Genomic DNA, 20,834 nt, shown 5'->3' on the forward strand with positions numbered 1-20,834 from the left:
TCCTGAGCAGTAAATACTGTGCTAGAATCAGTCTTGAACCAAAGAAAGCAAGGCAGTTGCAAGCCTTTTATGGGTCAAATAGATTCAAGAAATTGTAACAGCACGGGGGGCCAATTTAATTTTTTGTCATGGGGTCCAGGATTCCTGGCGGCGCCCCTGGTACGTGATGGTAGCAAAGCTAGCTACAGGGACTCATTTATTGCATCTGCAATAAAAAAAAACCCCAAAACATGTCACTCACTGCGCTAAATTATTGTGCGGAGGTGTTGACTGACGCAACACATATATGGGACACATCAGTCTCATGACAATTTAATAAAATAACCCCAAAGCAGTTTCTAACAAACTTTCATGTAAATATATCAGGCGGAAGTCGTAATGGTCCACTTATGTAAGTCTTTAGGGTCTTGGCACTCCACAATGCTGAATGCCACACTGCCAGACAGGACAAGTTTAATAAAAAAAAACAGAACAAAAAGACAAAAAAGCAAGTGTAGTCAATGGTAAATGCATGTATAGCGATTAATGTAGTGCAGAGGATGGCAAAGGGCTTTACAAGTTGATGGTGGTAAGCTACATTGATAGACTGATAGAAGCTGCTAACAATCAACACCATCAGACTTCTAACAGCAGGTTAGGTAGGTTTGGTGCCTTGCTCAAGGACTCAACAAGTGAAATGGATGTTGGGGAGTTCGAACCGGCAAACCATCAGTTACAGGAACCACAGTGACTACAACCAGTACAGGTGTACGGCCACCATCTGCTGGGTTCAAGTATAAGGCATAACATACACTGAAGGAAAACTCAAAACTTTTATTCTTACATGAAATTTTATTTTTCTAAAATACACCTATCTACATAAAAATAGTTTCATAAAAAGCCAGTAATCTAATAGCTACAGCAGAAAAGAACACAGTTTTAAAGAAAAACTAGAGAAAAAGGCAAATAATAATTGAAAACAATCAAGTACTTTGTGCAATCAATGCATGAGAATTAGTTTGTGGTGAATCTTGCATTATTTTAAAAGTACAAATGCATTTTATTTCATTTGAAAAGATTTTAATTAGGTTGAGTAAAACTACTTAATATAATTTGAAAGAAGTGAAATCAGTCTCAATCTCCTTTTACTTCAAAGACAAAACTATCACAAATATTTTTTAGATACATTTATTGAAAACAACCATCCTATAAAATATACTTTGTTGAAAACAACAAAAGAAAACAATAAACTCTCCCTGTTGTACATAATAATACAAATCAATCCCTCAAGTCCAATCTTGTGAGAATGTTCTGGAAGTGAGTCCATGTCCGGTCAAACTCTGTTAATGCATGAAATAGTCAGTGGGCCACAAAACCTCTTCATCCATCAGCATCAGTACTGGCTCTCCTCAGGGCTGTGTACTGAGCCCTCTGCTCTTCACGTTGAACACACACAACATACACAACATACAGTTTGACACAAACTGGATGTTCATACAACAACATACAGTTTATCATTATTGTTTTTTGACAGATAATATGCCAGAAAAAAACAACAAAGCATCTCTGAAGGAAAATGTGTCATGGTTGCACATCTCTACGTATCCAAATGATCATATCTAACAAATACAATTTTCAGATTTATAGACATGAAATGCCCAGTCTTTCATTCTAGTTTTTAACCAAATCAATTCTATAGTGAACCTCAACACAGGACATGTATGGAAAATATCTCTACAGCTTTTCACTTGTGTGACGCCTAATGTGCAGAGTTAAATTCCCTTTTTGACTAAAACGTTTTCCACAGTTTACACATGAAAATGGCTTCTCACCAGTGTGAATCCTCATGTGCTGAGTTAAATTCCCTTTTTGACTAAAACTTTTTCCACAGTACCTACATGAAAACAGCTTCTCACCAGTGTGAGTCATCATGTGCTGAGTTAAATTCCCTTTTTGACAAAAACTTTTTCCACAGTTCACACATGAAAACGGCTTTTCACCAGTGTGAATCCTCATGTGCTTAGTTAAACTTGGTTTGTCACAAAAACATTTCCCACAGTTCACACATGAAAACGGCTTTTGACCAGTGTGAATCATCATGTGGTGAATTAAACTAAGTTTGTGACTAAAATTTTTTCCACAGGTTCCACATAAAAACGGCTTCTCACCAGTATGAATCCTCATGTGCAGAGTTAATTGCCGTTTGTGACTAAAACTTTTTCCACAGTTCACGCATGAAAATGGATTTTCACCTGAGTGAATCCTCATGTGTCGAGTTAAATCCTGTTTTTGACTCAAACCTTTTCCACAGGTCACACATAAAAATGGCTTTTCACCAGTGTGAATCCTCATGTGCAGGGTTAAATGCTGTTTTTGGCTAAAACCTTTTCCACAGTTCCCACATGAAAACGGCTTTTCACCAGTGTGAATCCTCATGTGCAGAGTTAAATGCTGTTTTTGACTAAAACGTTTTCCACAGTTCACACATGAAAACGGCTTTTCACCAGTGTGAATCATCATGTGACTAGTTAAATTCTGTTTTTGAAAAAAACTTTTTCCACAGGTCACGCATGTAAATGGCTTTTCACCAGTGTGAATCCTCATGTGCTGAGTTAAATGATGTTTTAGATTAAAACTTTTTTCACAGGTCACACATGAGAAAGGTTTTCTTTTTTCCTGATTTTGGTTCTCAGCTTCAGCAACTTCCTGGAAGATGTCTTGGTTCCTGTTTGGTTCGGATTCAGTTTGGTTTGTTTGCTCATCAACAGGAACCACCATGCAGGTATCAGTTTCCTGTTTTAATTCAATCTGTTCTTCACCCCGACTGCAGTAAACTTCTTTCTCTTCCACTTTTATCTGATAATCTTCTGGCTCTTCTTGTTCTTGTTTCACTTGCAGAGGTTTTAACTCATCCTGGTCCAGAGTGGATCTCCTCTCCTGGTTATAAACGTTACACTGCAGGGAATCTCGAGAAAACAGAGAAAAAGAGAAATTGTTAACTTTACTCAAGTAAATAGGAGAAACCTTCATTGTTCAAGACGGAAATTAACAATATAAAAAACACTTGAAAATTCAAGAGCGTAGACAGAGAGACAGATCAGTCAACAAATCCAGCTGATATTTGGAAAATTCTCAAATGAACAGATTTAAAAATTTATATTTTATTTATTACAAAGTTAATTGTAGTAGAGATTATTCTTAATATTTAACAGTAAATTGTATTATTTCAAGATAATTATTTGGAGCTATCATTTATTTTATTACATTGACTTATATTAAAATTTTATTTTAGTTCACTTTATATTTTTGGGGTTTATTTACAAACATGAATTTGTCGGTTAATAGTTGTTTAGTTTTTTTTTCTAAGTTAGACAGGAAGAACTGTGGGTCCATATTCTGCAAGTATAGGGACTGAAATCGGACCAGCATGCACTGGGATGGACTGTGGGTTTTGACCACAGCAGGAGAGGAAACAATGAAAATTAGTGATGTGAGATGAAACTTCATGAAGCACAGAGGAACTCCATCCAATCATTGATTATCACATCAAGAGGACAATATATGTAAAACAGGCAACGTGAAAACAACATGAAGCCTTACGATGAATAAACAAGTAAAACATGTTTGTGATTCTGATACATAAAGTCTGATTAATCTGGTTGTATGACACCAGGGACAATTGATGACTAAAAAATAAAAACTTTAATTGCTCGGGTTCAGGTGAGTTCTCTGTTTTACGAGCTTCATAAAAATCCTCCTGGATTACTCGACACATCACTAATGAAAAGCTTGATCTCTGTCACTTGCTTGTCAAACTATAAATAATAAACCATAAAAACGATTTTCAAGTTTTTTTGGACAATGAACTTCTTTTACCTACGTACGTAGCATCGCCTCAGTGCAGCGGTGGCTTGTTGATTGGACTTTTATAGGATATTTGGTTTGACAAACAATCAACACCACAATTTATTGATTATAAATTGTTAAATTTTATAGCTACTGTCGTGGGAAAAAGTTACCTTAACAAGAGTCTGGATGAGAAGAAAATAAAAAAATTCTTAAAACCTTGCAACAAGGTGAGAACAAAAGTACAGAGTCAAAGGAGTCTGTCAAGTCTGCTCTGCCTAACAGTGAATTCTGGTTTCCTTTTATAGGTTCTGGTCAGTAGATCATTTACCAGTAGGGTGTCACCCTCTTTGGGTGTTTCCCAACAGAGAGAAGAGAGACTTGATTGGACTATAGGTGTGACTCCTTGATTGTTATGTACCAAGGATTCTGTGGGGCAGAACCCCGATGGCCTTGCTTTGTCTATTGTTAAGCAAAGGGGGGGGGGGGTGTTACTTAATGCATGAAATGCAGTCTCAGTTCTGGGTTGGGGAAGTAACACCCAGATTGTCTCCTGGATCACAGACATCCCCTGCTTTTACATGATACTGTGGAAGTTTATGGGAGAGCAGGAGACCAATATCATGATGAGATCATGCAGACACATGGTCTCATCATCAGGCACAACCTGAAGCACAAGGGGGGTGAAGGGGGCACATTGTAAAAATTTCAATTACACAACTAACACATGTATTTTTTTATTTTACGTTGCTTGCTTTACTAAATTTGCGCTGCATTAACATTTCCCGTTTTCAAAAGTAAAACTCAGTAGTTAATAAGGAGAGCCATAAAAAAAGGTCATTTTCTCTCTACATATTTAAGCCATGTTGTTGTGATGTCTGCTTTCATTTACCTGTTAACGAAACATTTATACGGGAAAAGAACAGTTACTAAAATGAAACACATACAGAAAGCTTAAGATATTTAGACATTAACCTTCGTCCAAACGCTGATATTTTCCTACCTATTCGGTGTAAGATTATCCGGGGAGTCCGGGAGAAATCAAGCAGTCTGCGCTGATCATCCATCTCTTCCTCCGACTTGAAGATCATTTCTTTAAACTCTGTGAATGTTTCTCCAGCAGCAGTAAACTGCTCGTAGATAAACTCGTTCAAGCTGGACTGAAGATATTTTTAGAGAAACACTGGAGCATGCAACAAAACAGACCATGTACTTTGTCTTCTTCTTCCTACTCTTTTTCTTCTTCTTTAGGATTTTATGACTATTTTATTCATGTCATTGCATTACCGCCACCTGGTGGATCATACGATCATCACATCTAAAACTTGTGTTGATGTTGGTCTTTGTCGTTGCTATGTGACTTTGGTTGATGTCTACGGTCTTCGTGTTTTATGGATATGTCGATGTTGTATGTAGATGTTGCATATGTAGATGATGCATATGTTAGATATTGCATTTGTCTATGTTGAATATGTCTATGTTGTATATGCGTTCGTTGCATATGTGTTCGCTGCACGTGTAGATGTTGCATATGTTATGTCTCAAGCTGCACTGTGGTTATTACTCACTGTCAACTTGTCAATTCATCTGCAATAAAGCAGTGAACCCTTCACAGCTGTAGATTAATGCCCGAGTAAAATACAAGGTAGAAATATAAGCATTTTGAAAACACTAATATTGAAAGACCAACATTTTTGTAATATCTAATAAACACTTTGATCAGACATGACCTACTTCAACACTTATCAATGGCGAAGAGAACAGACAACACTGACCAACAGCATGGACCAACGACACTGACCAATCACAGAAATTACATAAAAAACAACTGCGAAGGGTTTGTTGCTTTACTGCAGATGAATTGACAAGATGACAGCGAGTAATATAACCACGACGCAGCTAGAGTTATAACAAATGTAACATGTACATATGCAGCGAACACATAACATAGACATGTGTAATATCTAACATAGTCATCACCTTCATATGCAACATCTACATGCAACATCAACATATCCATAAAGCACTAAGACCACAGACATCAACCAAAGTCACATAGCGACGACATGGACCAACATCTACACATGACTTTCTACTTATTTTTGACACAATGGAACCCCATGACGGCGACCAAGAAGGTGGAGACAGCCAGGTTCAAATATTCTGCGCTCCCAATCAATGGATCAGAGACACCTGCAAAGGAGAGGGGCACCAAGACAGACAAAAACACCTGCAGCCCAGCCCTTAAGGCCCAGGGCCGTATCAATCATATTCATGCATAAAAAGAAGTGAAAGAGGAAGAAAATGCTACTCTATCTATAAACTGTGTACAGATATTTGTACCTATAATACCGCAACAAAAACCACAGCTGTTCTGTTTATATCCAGGATTATTTGTTTAATTTCATCCTACATGAACAGTCTTGTCTTTGTTGTGCCATTTTCAGTCAATTCTCAGGTTATTGTCTGACAAGCTAACTCTGACTTGTCTGCTGTGTTCCTTCGTCCTCAACATGATCTTTGCTCACGAACGTTCTCTACCAAATGAGACCTTAAAATAGCTGCTGGTTGCATACCAAGATAATTGGATAAGTAGACTGCATAGACTGGTTTGATGACTTCTAAAATAAGTGTGACGAGTCCAAATGTGTGGTATATTTTAGGAATATTATTTGTAAACATCTTTTAAAACAATTTTTTGCTACAGCTTCCCACTTTCTGTGCGTCTATGACATACAACCATCATAAATTTCACAAAAGTTTTAACTGTGATGTGGGAAAAATCTGACAAAGTCCAAAGAGTATGAATATTTTTGTAAGGGACTCTAAAGGCGCCAAAAAGAAATTCCTTAACAATTAAGCAACGACTATCTGTTCTCATTCCGTTTTATTGGATAAGTGCCGACTCTACCTTCGATTCTGTCCCAACTTTTATTGAAACGTGCTGCAAGCAACACTGACACATACAGAGAGGTATGTGCAAGAAGTATGTGCAATAATCACTACACCAGTTAAAGAAATGCTGCAATGAATTACATAAAACACTCCTACATATGTGGTAATGTCTTAATAACTAATAACCACACAATAAACCCTGTGTATGCAATAACTAGGCAACTTCTTTTACAGAGGATTCATTCTGTCAGTCAAACTTCATACCTGTACATTTAAAGTAAAAACATTTTGGGATTTTAAGAGGAATATCTATGTGTGCATAATTAATGCCCAAAATTTGTGTTAATACAGTTGTGTGATTATGAGTAGAGGAGGGGGCTTAGCACACAGCCCTGTGGGACGCCGGTGCTAAAACTGATGATGGAGGAGAACTGAGAGATGATCCTGACAGACAGATGGATCTATCAGAAGGTTCTCCAGGCATCTGCAGGTGGTTGTGGGTAAAACCCCACGGCCAGCAGTATTTGGTCGAGACGTTGAAAGATAATATTGAAAAAGCGTTAGCATTAGGATAATGTCAGGATAAACAAAAATTTATTCCAGAAAATAGAAAATTACACCTGTCTACAAAGGAGCGTAATCTTCTACTCTGTCTTGTTTTTATTTTTAAAGTAATTTTATATTTCTTCTTTCGCTTGTTATTATATCAGATACAGTTTGGTTGATTTTAACAGTCAAAGATCATGGAGAGATCAAAAACGCTAAATCTTATTTCTTGCTGCTCAAGTCACTTTTACCGTATTATTTTATATCCCTCCAACAGTTTTGGGACTCTTTTATATCTTTTATACTAAAGCTCAATTTGATGAAAATCACCAGGTTTCCAGAACATCCCTCCTCCCCTTTAAAGTTTTCTATTTCCCAGTTGAGGAAACGGGAATAAGCTGCGGACTCTTACTGGCAAGCGCCCAAAAGAATCTGTTGAACACACAGAGGAAGCAATCGCCCCTAAAAAAAAACCTGACAGCTTTGATACGGACAAGCGCCTTCTTGAGTGAGAGTCAAACATGACTCTCTGATATAACAGCCTTCTGCACACATCTTAAGGCGTGTCTGGTATTCCTTCTGTGTTACATTAACCATTAATCAAACATTAGTTTTTAAAAAAAATAAAGATGGTGTTTTGGCACACCAGGATACAGAGGCTGCTGACGCAGGTCGGCCCCACGTGGGGCGCCCGGTTGTCCTGGTCACACGCAAACAGCCGGAGGACTCGCTTTCCAGAGTCTACAGGCTTATTGTTCTCAGGGTGTGTGTGTGTGTGTGTGTTTGCGAGTCCACAGCTGGTTACACGGAACAAGGCAGTCAGTCCAAAGCTTTATTGGACTGAACAGGGAACATTCCTGTTTCAGCTGACAAACCAGAGTTTTGCACAAGACAAACGTTTTCTGAAGTCCTTCTTAAGTTACAGATTCTCAAGTTTGCCATGGCTGTAAAAATCTTAAGAGACTTGAGGTTGTTTTGCATTTCTTCACATCACGTTTTTAATCAATCAAGTGAACTGGTTGAGTGATTACACTTCACATTTTTGAACAAAACTCTACATTTTAAAAATAACTATGATAAATACAAGAAGATAAAGTGCCTTATAAGGACAAAACAACAACAACAAAAAAACACGACATCAGCTTCAGAGATGGTAGCCGTCATCTCAACAACCGAGAACGGACTCTAAACTTTCACTGACGGGCAAGAAAAACAAAAATCTACACTGCCACGTGAACGTTTTCACACACTTTACATTCTGTCACATCACAACAAAGTATTTTATTAGGACTTGACGTGACAGAGCAACACAATGAGATGCATGATTAAATCTGAAATGTGCACTAGGCCCACTTTCCTTTATAAAAATCCCTTGCAAATCAACCTAGATTCAAAAAGCATCCCCATGGTGAAACATGGTTGTGGCAGCATGATGCTGTGGCGATGCTTACCTCAAGCGTAAACAGCAAAGCTGAAAGGAAACATTTATTAGGTTCACCTAAAAAATGACAACATCTCCAATAGTAGCTCATCAAAATACACTGAAGTTAGTTGTGTTGTGACAAAATATGGGTAGGTGTTGTGAAAACTTTCTCAAGGCACTGCAAATGCCACTGCCCCAAATGTTAAAAGTGCCTTGCGAATTAAAGTGCACACTTTTCTGATTTAAAACTTGGGTAGTTCAGGCTTCCATATATTTCCTCTTTGTTTCTTTCCCGCTCTGAGCTTTGATTAGCTTGGCTCTCTCTCTCTCAAAAAAAAAAAAAAAAGACCAACAAGTAAAAATTGTTCTAAATACTTCAAACTTCACCGAGCAGTAAAAAAAATGCAGATCTTCAGCAGCCAACTAATTGAAATAGAAGACTTTTGTAAACACAGATCTAAGTGAACCGCAGCACAGTTTTCACCAGAAGCAGTGAGCTGACCTACAAAGAAAAAAAAAGATAGCCTCCTTTTTCCAGAAATGTTCCTCCTTCCCCCCCCTCTTCCAGGATCGCCACCCTGCAGCGTAGAGTCTAGGCCTTAAACAGACGGCTCAGGGTACGGCGGTGATGGACTGGAGGAGCAACCAACCACGGGAGCCAGGCGTCTGCCGTTTTTAAAAGTGAAAGTCTCACAGCCGGAGGGGGGCGGCGGATTTAGGGAGGACTCAGCCGATGCCAGGTTGTCACCACTTTCTCTGGGTGAGCCATCGTGTCCTTCCACTGCTCCACGGCTTCTGGCAGAGGACTGTCGAAGCCCAGCTGAACCTGAAACCAAACAGAGAGAAGAGGCTCAATTCATCAGTTTAAGACAAAACCAGATGCATTTAATTTTTTTCTTTTTCTCCTGGCAATACATCAATAGAATATATGGAAATTTGGGGTAGTAATGTGACAAAATGAATGAAAAAATTAAAGACGTCTACCACCAGCCTAATCACTGTTTCAGAGCAAACACAGGCTCTTATTGTGACAGTCTACCCCACGACCAACCACCGAGCAAAGACATAAAGCAACAAGCTAAACACTTTACACAGGGCAATTTAGAGAATCTGATAGAACTTCTACAAGCAGCGACACACAAAAGAAGCTGCTAAGTCATACTGGCAGTAATGACAACGCCCAACCTCACATTAAAAAGTTTAAACGACGTCACGAGTTGAGGAAATTACATATTTACACAGTCTTCAAGGTTTACCTGTCCAAGACACTGTTTCCTCCTGACGGAGCTGCGGCTGTAGAGCCTCAGCGACAGCGAGCAGGCGTGCTCCAGCGACGCCAACAGGAAGTGAAACGTCTCGTCCCAGCGACACTGACCGCCTGACGCCTTCAGCGCTCGGGTCTTCTTAATTTCCAGCTGGCCTAACTGGTGCATCTCGGCTTTGACGAAAAACACTTTGGAGGAGGCGACAGAAAGAGCTGAACATGGATCCCCTCGTTGATAATTTTAGTTAATGACTATTTGAAAATGCAGGTGCGCTTACCCTGGGAGAGGGGAGAGGAAGACGGTGGGAGGTTTTGGGCTGCGAGGATCTTGACCTGGATGCGTCCGCTGACTGGCTGAAAGAGGGTGCTGAGGTGTAGCTCGGAGTGACACGCCTGTACAAGCACACGACTCATTTCTTAACAGGCTTTTACTGGCATGTTTCAGTTGGCTGTGCTTTAACCCACATAAATAAAGTTAAATTGGTTATTTCACATTTTGTTGTTTTAAGTTAGCCCTTTAATAACTGGGTTCTAGTTGTACTCGGAACTCGGAAATTTTACGTTCCCAGTCGGAAGAATAAACTGGAACGCCATCTGAAATCGGATTTGGAATTTATCACGAAGACTAGTCACGAGACGTTTTGTTCCAAAATGGCCGCTCCTCGCCTCAGCAGTAGTGAGATGTGGTGGAAACATGTTTATTTTACACCCTTTAAACTTTTCGCATTTTATTTTTTTTAAAAAACTTGAAGGTTTTGAGAGCAACTGAAATTAAGTGCATAACTGAATCTGAAAAACGCGCTCAGTCCTCTTTCAAAAATAAAATCCCTTGCGACCAACCTATGTGCTAAAAGAAAAGAAAGGAGGAAGGTCGACGTCTTTATCGTGTTCAATTTATGACTCAAAACACTCCTAAACTTAAATAAATGAAGAGAAATTCTTCACTCAATATCACACATGTAGAAGGCTTCCCAGCATATAAAACAGACATTTCTGGTAATATATATTACTTATTCCTTTTCTTCCTCTGTTTTTGTTTTTAGCAATCAGCCGTGGCCTCTAAAAGCTTCCACAGTGACGGTGATTTGAACAATTTTTCTCTTTTGTGTCCGGCAGACGGGTCCTCGCAGAGTGAATCCCGCTGAGGACCCGCTGATGAGTCACCGTCTGATCTCCTAAGTACAAAAACAACTGCCACCAGCCAGACGTGCCTCCATTTATCAGCGAAACCGCTCTCTGTTGGGGAAATGGTTCCAGGTTTGACCTACTTCTCGTCCCTTCAAATTACAGCGTCTGAACTCTGGCTTCTTCTTCTCTCCTATAAAGTCGGCACCACAATTTTCCTTCGAAATGAACCTTTTTATGTTTCATTTGTGACGAGGCAGCCGCCTCGACCGGCGTCCCGTTGTTTGTGCTAGCACAATGGAGAAACAGTCACAGCTTGTCTGCGTTTGAAACGGCTCAAACAAAAGCTGTAAGAACTCTTGGGTATTTCTATTCATTACGTTTCTTTTCCGACCAATTTATCAAGACAAAAAAAAAAAAAAGCAACCTTAAAATTATATTTCGTACTACAACATTTTTCAAGCAAAAAACCAACTGCCTACCCCGTCAAAGCATTTAAAGTGAACAAGGGCATTTTGTCAATGCTTGGAAATGGATGGAAAACAAGTCTAGTTTAGTTTCTAATGCAAATATTGTAGTACATTTAAATAAAACTGACTGTCATTTTTAGGAAGAAATATGAGTTTGTTTTAAGTCAATAATTCATTAATATTGATGAAAAAGTACCAGTTATAAGTGAAATAATCTGCCAATGGAACTAGAACGTCTTCATCAATATTAACAAATTATTGACTTAAAAGAAGCTCTCATATCTTGCTGAAAAGTTGCTTGCAAGTTAGTTTTTCTCTTCAAGTGTACATAAAATGACTTGATAAGATTTAGATTTTTTTTAAAAATTTGCAGTGAAGTTATACGTTTTTTGTAACATTAAAAACCATCAAAAAACCAAAACATCACTAAAGCGGCGACGCCATACCGAGGATTTGGAGGGCTGTTTGAGGTCGAGCCAGTGCTCCGACTCCTGGGAACCGAGCTGGCGCAGGGAGAGGACACACTCGGCCGCAGTGCGTTTCCTGGGGCTGTGCGTCTGCAGGCGCAGCACCAAAGCGCTGCTCTGCAGCTGCTGCAGGCGCAGCGTGAACACAAAGGTCTCCATGAAGACGACATTCTGAAAGCAAAGCAAAGCAGAGCAGGTGAAAAATCATCCTGTCGCCTCAAGAAGTTAAAAGTTAGTCATTAAGACGGCTGTTACGCAAAGTTACTCTCTCCTGGAACAGGTAGCTTCGTTGCACACTGCCTTGCTAAAGTATTTATACACCTTGAACTTCTGCCAGTTTTTTTTTTTTAGGTTTGCAAACACGACATTTAATGTGCTATGCTGGGACTGTGTGCGGTAGACCAACACAAAGTAGTGCATAGTTCTACGGCTGCAGCTAACAATTACTGTAGCAATCGATTATTCTGACGATTAATCGGGTAGAAAAATGTCTACAGATTTTTCGTACAAGCACTTGAGCCTTTTTTTTTTACAATATTAGAAAATATGGAAAGATGCAAATAAATAATTCAATCACTTTTTTTAAATTAGAAAAACATGTTATTGAATAAAATCCAATAACAGTAAATCTTTAGTAAATCTGAACTGAGTGAAGCTAAAACTGTCACTTGAAAAGTTTTGGCTATTATTTATTTATTTATTTATTTATTTATTTATTTATTTATTTATTTATTTATTTATCCTAAGTTCAAATTGAATACATTTTTTGTACAGTTTTGACTTATTTACTGAATATGCTTAGTTTTTACCAAACTGCCTTTTTTTTCCTGGAGTCTGTAAACTCCAGTTAACGATTAATCAATTACTAAGTTAGTTAATGATTATTTCAATAATCAATGAATTATGATTAATCATTTAAGCCCTACATAGTTGTAAAATAAAAATAAAATAACTATTCAGACCCAATCGGAGTCGATACTTTGTAGAATCGCTGTTTGCTGCTTTAAGACAGATTTCTACCAATTTTGCACACCTAGAAAGTAAAAATTTTGCCCGTTGCTCTTTGGAAATTCAAAGTCAGATTGGATGGTGAACACCTTTTTAAAGTCTCAACTGGATTTAGTTGAAGACTTTTGATCTTAATTTGTTGGAGTTTTTTTTTCCCTTTGTGTTTAGCTCAATCCGTCTTCCTGACAACTCTGATCAGCGTTTCTGTCTTCGCTGAAGAAAAACAAGCCCACCGTATGATACTGCCACTGCCTAACCTCACTGTAGGACTGATATGTCCAGGTTGATGTGTCTCAGTGCCTCCTTTTCTACATATTTGCAGGAAAACAAGACTCATTTGCAGATTTTCTTAAAAATAGTTTCTCCTTTGTGATCCTCCATAAATACCAGATTTGAGTGCTTAAATGCTAACGTTGTTTTACAATAGTTTCCTCTACAGTGTCCACTGGGCTCTTGGCTGCTTCTCAGTTTATTTAGCTTAGCTTGTCTTGGTTTATCTCATAAAATACTCTCATTTTTGTAGTTGGAACTTTACCAAAAGGAAAAAATAAGGAGTACATGTTTCTCTAGGCCATGCAACATGTGCAACAATAAAGCTGCTATTCAAGCAAGTGTTTAGCGTTCGGTAGCGTCAGTACCTGGTCATACTCTTTGACTGTGGTCTTGAATTGGATGGGTTTGGGGACGGTGAGGATTGCTTTGAAGCCAACCTTCTGCTCTTCATCTGGATGGACGACGAGGTCCAAACACTGAGCCAAACAACACAAAACAGCAGCTTTATTAACAGGTTTAAGTGCTTAGAAACACAATAAGTGTTCTATTATGTTCAGAGGGGGGGAAAAAAAAGGAAGAAGAAGTTTCCCACAAAATATCAAGCCCCAATCACAGGTGGGAATCAGGTCTGCCTTTCATCTTTGTCTGGCTCCGTTTTGATCAGGAGTTTGTGCCCAACTATCCATTAGGCTTTTAAAGCAAGCATTGCGTTTAAAGTGCGCGACCGCTTCCGTGGAGCCGCTTTTTTTTGTAAAACTTCAATCTAAACTTAGAAAAGAAAAACCAGCATCAACCTTTTGCTCCAAACTTAATGGAGCACAGAGGGCGACACACAGAGACCCTCGCTGTGGACACACAAAGGCTCCATTGAGGGAAGCTGGCAGGGAGAACAGTGGAGCCTTTAGTACCTGAGGCACTCGGGTCCGGGCTGAGTGTAACCGTACCTGAACCAGGGTGATCCACACCTGCTCCACGTCCTGCTGGTATCGTATCCGCACACAGACCTTCCCCAGGTCCTGCTCGTCCCCCGACAGAGCGATGGATTCTAGAAATCAAGAAGAACGACACTTCAGCGTGATGCGGGTGAGTCAGGGAAGTGGGGGATAGGAGGGATGTTTGGGAAAGCGTGCAAAGTTTTACAGATTTATTCATATTTAATGTTTTTTTTTTAAGTGGGACAGAACTCAGAAGCAAAAGTAAAAATGAAGCATCGTTTTCAAAATGTCTACTAAATAAAGATCTGAAAAGTCCGAATTTAAAAGTCTTCAGAAGTCGTCTAATTAGCAGAAAGCATGTTGGCAGGTCAGATGAGGTCAAATTGCCTCTGAAACAGAAACATTATATCCTTTGTGCTACATGGTGGTGGCAGCATCATGCTGTGGTGATGCTTTCCATCAGTTTTGACATGTGACCTGAATAGAGTTGAGATGGGAAAACTTATTTGGAACGTGTCTTATACGACGTTTCCTTTTTTTGTATGATGCGATGTAAAATGTGGATCTAAGAATTGATGTGTATATTTGTAAAATATTCAGAATTTGCCAAACCCAGCCGTGAGACCTCCTTGGTCTTAGAGCAGAAGGTCACCGAGAAGTTTTAGGTGAATTTTCATTTTTCAGACCATGTCAGGCTGGGTTTGTTGGCAAAAATATCCCACGTCTTCTTCAGAAACGCCGTTAGACTGAATTTATTAGGTGATCAAACCAAAAAGGAAAGCCAGATCTAAATGAATGAAGTGGTTACCCAGGCTGCTTTCCATGGAGCTCATCATGGAGGAGGCGCTGCTGACGGTGCTGGAGGTGGAGTCAATTCGCTGAAGAGGCCAAACACAGTTAGAAAGTGAAATATGTCTAATGGAAATGAAACCAGAGTCATCAATGCGCTGCATAGCTACGGATAAAATGTATTACTTATCATGTGCTGAAATCAAGATAAAGGGAGCAAATGGAACCAAAAACATTTTGATTTGGGAATCAAAATGTTTTTTGTGATGTCAACTTAAAGATTATTTCCTTCGTGGCAAAAAATTTGAACACCACAGGAGGAATGATTACTCTTTAAGTTTATTTGAAATTGTTGTGGTTATTGATTTGTGCTTTGTTTTTGTTTTTTTATATGTTTGTTTGGGTTTGTTTTTTGTAATGGCTGTAATATTGTGATTTTATTACGTCTGTGGAAGAATAGTCTCTACTATGGTAGGGACTAATGGGGATCATTAAATAAGCTCAACTAATTGGTCTAGCCACATACAATACTTGAAAAATAGTTGCAAGTTGAACATGTGTTGTTTTTCCACCTTTGTTGTACTTCTAATTTAGGCATATTTATATAATTTTAAGAAAAAATCTTAAACATTTATTATAAATTATGAGGCTAATCACACGTTTAAGTTTCAGGTTTAACAGAGAAATCCTCCCAGTCTTCTGTCCACATTTTATTTGCGATATTTAGCTATAGTACAGAGAAGCTGTGCAAACTTTGCAACTATATTTAGTCTGGTTCCACACAAAAGTAAGGAAGAAAAAAAAGGGGTGAAAAGAGATTAGATTAAAAGCAAACAGTCTCACCTGGATGTGGCTCTGAGGGCTGGACAGGTCAAGCATGGAGCTGCTCAGGCGCCGCTGGATGCCAGGCTTCAGAGTCCAACCTGGAGGACGAAACCATTACCAATCAAGCTGCTTTGATTCCAATACAGAACCGGTGATTAACTGAACTACACACATTTACACTGTCACAATATAAAATATTTTAAAAATGGTGACAATATCTTAATTTAACCTTTGATTTATTATACGTAGCGGCAAGATGAACCTTTAATGACTCCTCTTACTGCTAGCAGTGTGATGTAACAAGCGTGAAAATGTTTGATGTTGTGTCCACAAACTGATAAAAGAGCCTAAATAGAGCATCAGCACATTCCATAACAAGGTGCTGCTTTACTTGGCTCCGACCTCAGAGGGAGGCTCAAGTTTTATCCGTTTGGACCGCTGTGCGGGCCGGCCGCTACCTGGGCTTTGAGGGCTGCTCTTCAGTGCGTCTCGCCGGGCGGGGCCGGGGGAGATGTACGCCGGCATGCTGCCCTGATGGAAGATGGACTCCGAGTTGTACGGGAAGAAACTGGCGCCCAGCAGTTCTGCTTTCCTCCCCGCATACGTGGACCTGGCTGGGCCTGCAGACAAAGAGTTGGGGAAAAATAAGTTCACTGAGCGTAGAGGAGCGTGTTGTGCTAGCACAGCGGCAAATAAGGTTCACAGGAAGTTGGCGACAAGATTTGACTTTCTTACATTTTCCTACAAAGCAGAGGAGAGAAGTTGGAAGTCTGTCTTGCTTTGATTTAATCAATTTGCCCGCCTCAGTCCTTAACCTTAGACCTTTAGTTTAAGGTACCTTAAGGTTTTATTGTTACAATGTCTACATTAGGAAATTACAGCCATGTTTAAGCTGATTTTAATTAGGATTTTCAAAATGCCTGTCACACAACATCACCTTAACTTTTTTAACAACAAAATTCACCCAATTAAAAGTAAAGATGCAGAAAGAGATTTGCTAGTCAAAAAAAAAGAAAAAATTTCCAATCAGTGAATGCACCACAGGTAGTAGCATTTCCTGATACGGGTGATGTGGGCAGATGCCCAAGGCGGCATCTCGTCCAGGGTGGCAATTTTGTAAATGTTTGAGTATTGGTTCAGTTTAGAAATACTTTGTTTTAATTGTATTATTTTTCAATAGAATGTTTTTTGTATTTGTATTGTATACTTTTAACTTCATGGCTGGATATGGGTGTTTAAAGTATTACTTACATTTTTTTCATATGAAATTAAAATGGGTGGGGTGGTTGTTAGCTTTGGGCACCAAGCAGGCTAGGGTTGGTACCAGGCCATGCTTTCACTTTAGATGCTGTAGCTAAAAAGATCAAAATAAAAAAACTAGATAAATTTAGCTATTTTTCACATACAGCCAGAAACAGAGGGACTATAGGACCAGGTTGTTAATGTACTTAATTAAACAACAATAATTAAAGTACTTAATGTAGTTTTATCCATCATACCTGACATTACAAACTCGTAATGTCAGGTGAACAATTTCTACAGGTAATTATAGCTATTATAATTATAGCACAGGAAATAGCTCAAGGTATTTAGGACTATGAAGTTCAAATTAAGTTGGACACTTAAGTGGAAACAAGCCACTGCCTTAACGTCACACCTTTGGTTTCGCTCTGGCTACACATGTAGAGCAGAACAAACATCAAAAGTCCAGATTTGTTCCTGGACACTGAATCATCAGCTGGGCTGTAACGGGACTAGAACCAGTCACTACCCGTATTTGTGTCATCATCGTCTCATATCACACAATAAATCAATAAGTGGCTCTAATGACTGATACAAATGGGTCGATACGTACTGTGCAGCCCAGGCTGCAGAGCGGAGAACTGGCGGCTCTGGGGTTGAACATAAGTGGGCTTGAAGGTGGGCACAACAAACGGGACCTCTCTGCCGCCCGGAGGCTGCTTGGAAAGAAGGTAATCTTCTGTTTTCTCGATCCTACTCCTATCATCCGGCAGCTCTCCTGTCACCATTATCTCCTTGGGAGGCGCCTTTATTTTGATCACTTGGAAAAATGAAAACAAAACAAATCAGTCAGTCAGATGTGAAGTCAGCTAAAAGCAAGATGGCGGACCCGGTGCTGACCTTGGGTTTCTGGTTCCTGCTTGTTCCTCTGAGAGAAATTCTTGCAGCAGTCCTTGAAAAACTCCATGATGCTTCTTGGGTGTTTATGAAAAACCTGGAATTGCACACGAAGGCTGTAGATCAGACAGTAAAAACACGTTAAATGCAACTTAAGGAATTTGATTTGAGATTGGTAAAGCCAGAAAAGTCCCAAAGTTTCCACGTTTGTTCAAAGTTATTTGGCACATCGAAGCAGACCAACAGACTCAATCTGAACTGAAAGCCTCTAACAATTATAGATTTGTTTGATTCAAAGTGGAGGGATGACGTTTAATGTTTCATATAAACAGCCACTGGGGGAAAAAGGTTATGACTCAGTTATGGATTTATAAAGACTTCCAGTTTGGGCTCAGACAAATCCTATAGAAGCAGCCTAATGTTCCTCTATTGCCTCTGTTGCATTGAAGGAGTCTATGAAACATTCTTTAGGACACGCAATAATTATAATATTCAGGTGTGTCAAAGTTTGACACATTTTCAGAGCATGAAAGGTTAAATTTAAACAACTATTGTCTTTTTGCCCTTTATTTTTTCTTAAACCAATGCAGCCAAGTTATTATTATTATTATTATTATTATTATTATTATTATTATTATTATTATTATTATTATTATTATTATTATTCACTGTCGATCTGCTTTTGAAAGACAAACTTGGTCACTAAGGATTTTATTTATGCCACTTTTACATTTCCATCAGTAATTCCTGGCCAGTGTTCTACATGACGACAGTAAAACGACTGCTGGCGTTTTGTGGGCCGCATCTGGAGCCAACCCGAACAAGTGTAGCAAATATTTAACCACAAACTTAATTGAGTTCATTTTCAAATAAAATATAAACTCACCCCTGTCGTGCTCTCACTGGAAAGAGCTCCCAGTCGCTTCTCTCTCAGCAGGCAGCGGAATGCCGCTGATCTCAGGTCTGTTGTTCACTTTGAGCTTCAGGTCTCTCTCTCTCTCTCTCTCTCTCTCTCGCTCTCTTTCTCTCTCTCTCTCTCTCTCTCTCTTTTTTTTTTTTTTTTTTCTCTCTCTCCGCCCTCCTGGCTCTGATTGTCTCTCCGTTTCCCGCACAGACGCTGACATGCTCTTCCTTCCCCGAACAGCAGCACTTTCTGTTAGATGTTTCTTTTGTTTACTATCTGTGTGTGATTGTGGTTTCTTCCTCCTCTTCCTCCTGCTCGGATCGGATGGTATGTCAAACAATGCGAGTGCCGACAGAAACGTGGCCAACATTTTTTTTTTTTTTTTTTTGCGGAGGTTTACCATCTTTAGTTGAGCTTTTCTGAATTCAAAGTGGTTCCAAAGTTAAAATGCTCTTTTTGTAGAACAAAAAATAATGCAGAAGTGTTTAAAAAACAATGTTCAGTGTAGAACCACTCTTACAAAAACCCCCAAAGACTTTTAATTTAGCCCAAATCGGTAGCTATTAGCCACCCCAGCTCAGCAATACACAAACTACACTAATTAGACATGAAATCAAACAGAAAATATGCTATTGACGCACCTAATTAACTTAGTGCTTTTTTGTTAATTGCCTTTTTTAGGGGTTTCCTGGAAAACTCATGACGCCTCCCATCTTAAAATAATAATAATAATAATAATAAAAGACCAGCGTACATTTAACGTCCCTAAATGGTTTGCAGAAGAGCTAACATTAAACTCCTTGTGTCAGAAAATGAGTTTTAAGTCACCTTGAAAATATTATTAAATAAATAGCAGCTGTTATGCTGTTAAGACGAGCTTATTTCCCTGACTTACCGATTTGGTCCGGGAGGAAGTTGTGTCATAATTAAATTAAAACATTTTTTATGTGCTCTTCATAAACATTAGGCTTATTCATAAACGCAAAACGCGAGAATCTGAGAACTCTTGTTGCTGCTTCTACGTCTTTAACTAGGAAAACATTTGCAATTCTTTAAAACTCATTCACATTATACCGAATGAATCTTTTAAGTCAAGCCCGTGCTGGGAATATTTATATACATTTTCATAACATTTTATTATAAGATAAACATGACAGGCTCTACAAAGAAGAGTAACATCAGGCTCGGTCCACGGCTTCATGAGACCAGAAGCAGTATTGAATTTTTTAGGTTCTGTCTCCAGGAACGTCCACTAAACCACAGCGCTGTGGACTGACGGTGAACATATTCACATTGTGTTGCAGCAGGAATCGCTGCTTTCTGACCACTTCATACTCCAGAAACAGGAGACCTGATAGGCTGGTTATGAAGCGGAAGTTACTGGTGTGTCTGTGATTGTTTACTATGTTTGCAATAATTTCACAAATTCATGGATCCTGCATCCTGTGGGTCAAAGATTTCAACCTGTTATATCTGCAAAACAGACCACACAGCATGATACCACCACCGCCGTGCTTTGACAGTTTATCCAAGGCTCGTTAAGTTTTCTTCAACTTAATATTTGTGTCGTACGACCAGGAGCTGCAAATGTTTGTCGAGTTTAAAAGATGTTGATTTTAGAGCAGGAATTTCCTTTTTGGTCTGTAATCTCTCAGTTTATAGTGAAGTTAAGTTCTGTTTATTTTTCATTTTTTTAATTGGTCCTAAACATTGCAACCAGATTCTTTTTCAACTGAGCAGGGCGATAAAACTTGGGAAAAAAGCAAAAAGGAAACAAACTGTCATTTATCATTCATTTATCAAATATAAGCATATAAAATGTGTATTAATGTGTATTAAAACTGTATTTTTCATCCAGAACCTATGAAAATATTTGTTAAATCATGTTACCAAAAACACGTAGCATAAGCTGATGAGACAACTCCTGAAGTCCTGAGGTGTGTGCA

The 20,834-nt window shown here is 38.9% G+C and overlaps 2 protein-coding genes across 3 annotated transcripts; both read right to left on the reverse strand.

Annotated features, from left to right (window-relative positions):
- Positions 1-1,151: 1,151 nt before the first annotated feature.
- LOC145549948 (uncharacterized) lies at positions 1,152-5,082 on the reverse strand. The gene is made up of 2 exons (XM_081602966.1): positions 4,829-5,082; positions 1,152-2,945 (listed from the first exon to the last, which is right to left on the reverse strand). Exons 1-2 carry the CDS (start codon positions 4,914-4,916, stop codon positions 1,714-1,716), a joined length of 1,320 nt encoding a protein of 439 aa, XP_081459092.1. The 5' UTR covers positions 4,917-5,082; the 3' UTR covers positions 1,152-1,713.
- Positions 5,083-8,084: 3,002 nt separating this feature from the next.
- Positions 8,085-19,023, reverse strand: tc2n (tandem C2 domains, nuclear). 2 transcript variants are annotated; one of them, XM_081603018.1, is made up of 12 exons: positions 18,871-19,023; positions 17,988-18,081; positions 17,701-17,907; positions 16,304-16,465; positions 15,864-15,943; positions 15,040-15,109; positions 14,241-14,341; positions 13,662-13,772; positions 11,995-12,186; positions 10,232-10,346; positions 9,946-10,142; positions 8,085-9,515 (listed from the first exon to the last, which is right to left on the reverse strand). In XM_081603018.1, the coding sequence occupies exons 2-12, from the start codon at positions 18,052-18,054 to the stop codon at positions 9,405-9,407; spliced, it is 1,413 nt and encodes a 470-aa protein (XP_081459144.1). In that variant the 5' UTR covers positions 18,055-18,081; positions 18,871-19,023; the 3' UTR covers positions 8,085-9,404. The 2 variants fall into 2 exon arrangements, with proteins under 2 accessions (XP_081459144.1, XP_081459145.1); XM_081603019.1 differs by having other exon boundaries at positions 17,988-18,100.
- Positions 19,024-20,834: the final 1,811 nt, after the last annotated feature.

The sequence above is a fragment of the Poecilia reticulata genome, chromosome 22 (assembly GCF_904066995.2).
Source record: "Poecilia reticulata chromosome 22, P_reticulata-male-v2, whole genome shotgun sequence".
Taxonomy (NCBI): domain Eukaryota; kingdom Metazoa; phylum Chordata; class Actinopteri; order Cyprinodontiformes; family Poeciliidae; genus Poecilia; species Poecilia reticulata.

Bases quoted from the DNA above. Each gene is read 5' to 3' on its own strand.
- LOC145549948 (XM_081602966.1), bottom strand. From the start codon at position 4,916: ATGATCTTCAAGTCGGAGGAAGAGATGGATGATCAGCGCAGACTGCTT. The intron at 2,946-4,828 runs GTAGGAAAATAT...TGTTTTCTCGAG, and splicing joins GATAATCTTACACCGAATAG to ATTCCCTGCAGTGTAACGTT.
- tc2n (XM_081603018.1), bottom strand. From the start codon at position 18,054: ATGGAGTTTTTCAAGGACTGCTGCAAGAATTTCTCTCAGAGGAACAAG. The intron at 12,187-13,661 runs GTACTGACGCTA...CTTTGCTTTCAG, and splicing joins CAGTCAAAGAGTATGACCAG to AATGTCGTCTTCATGGAGAC. The intron at 10,347-11,994 runs GTATGGCGTCGC...GTGCTTGTACAG, and splicing joins AACAGCCCTCCAAATCCTCG to GCGTGTCACTCCGAGCTACA.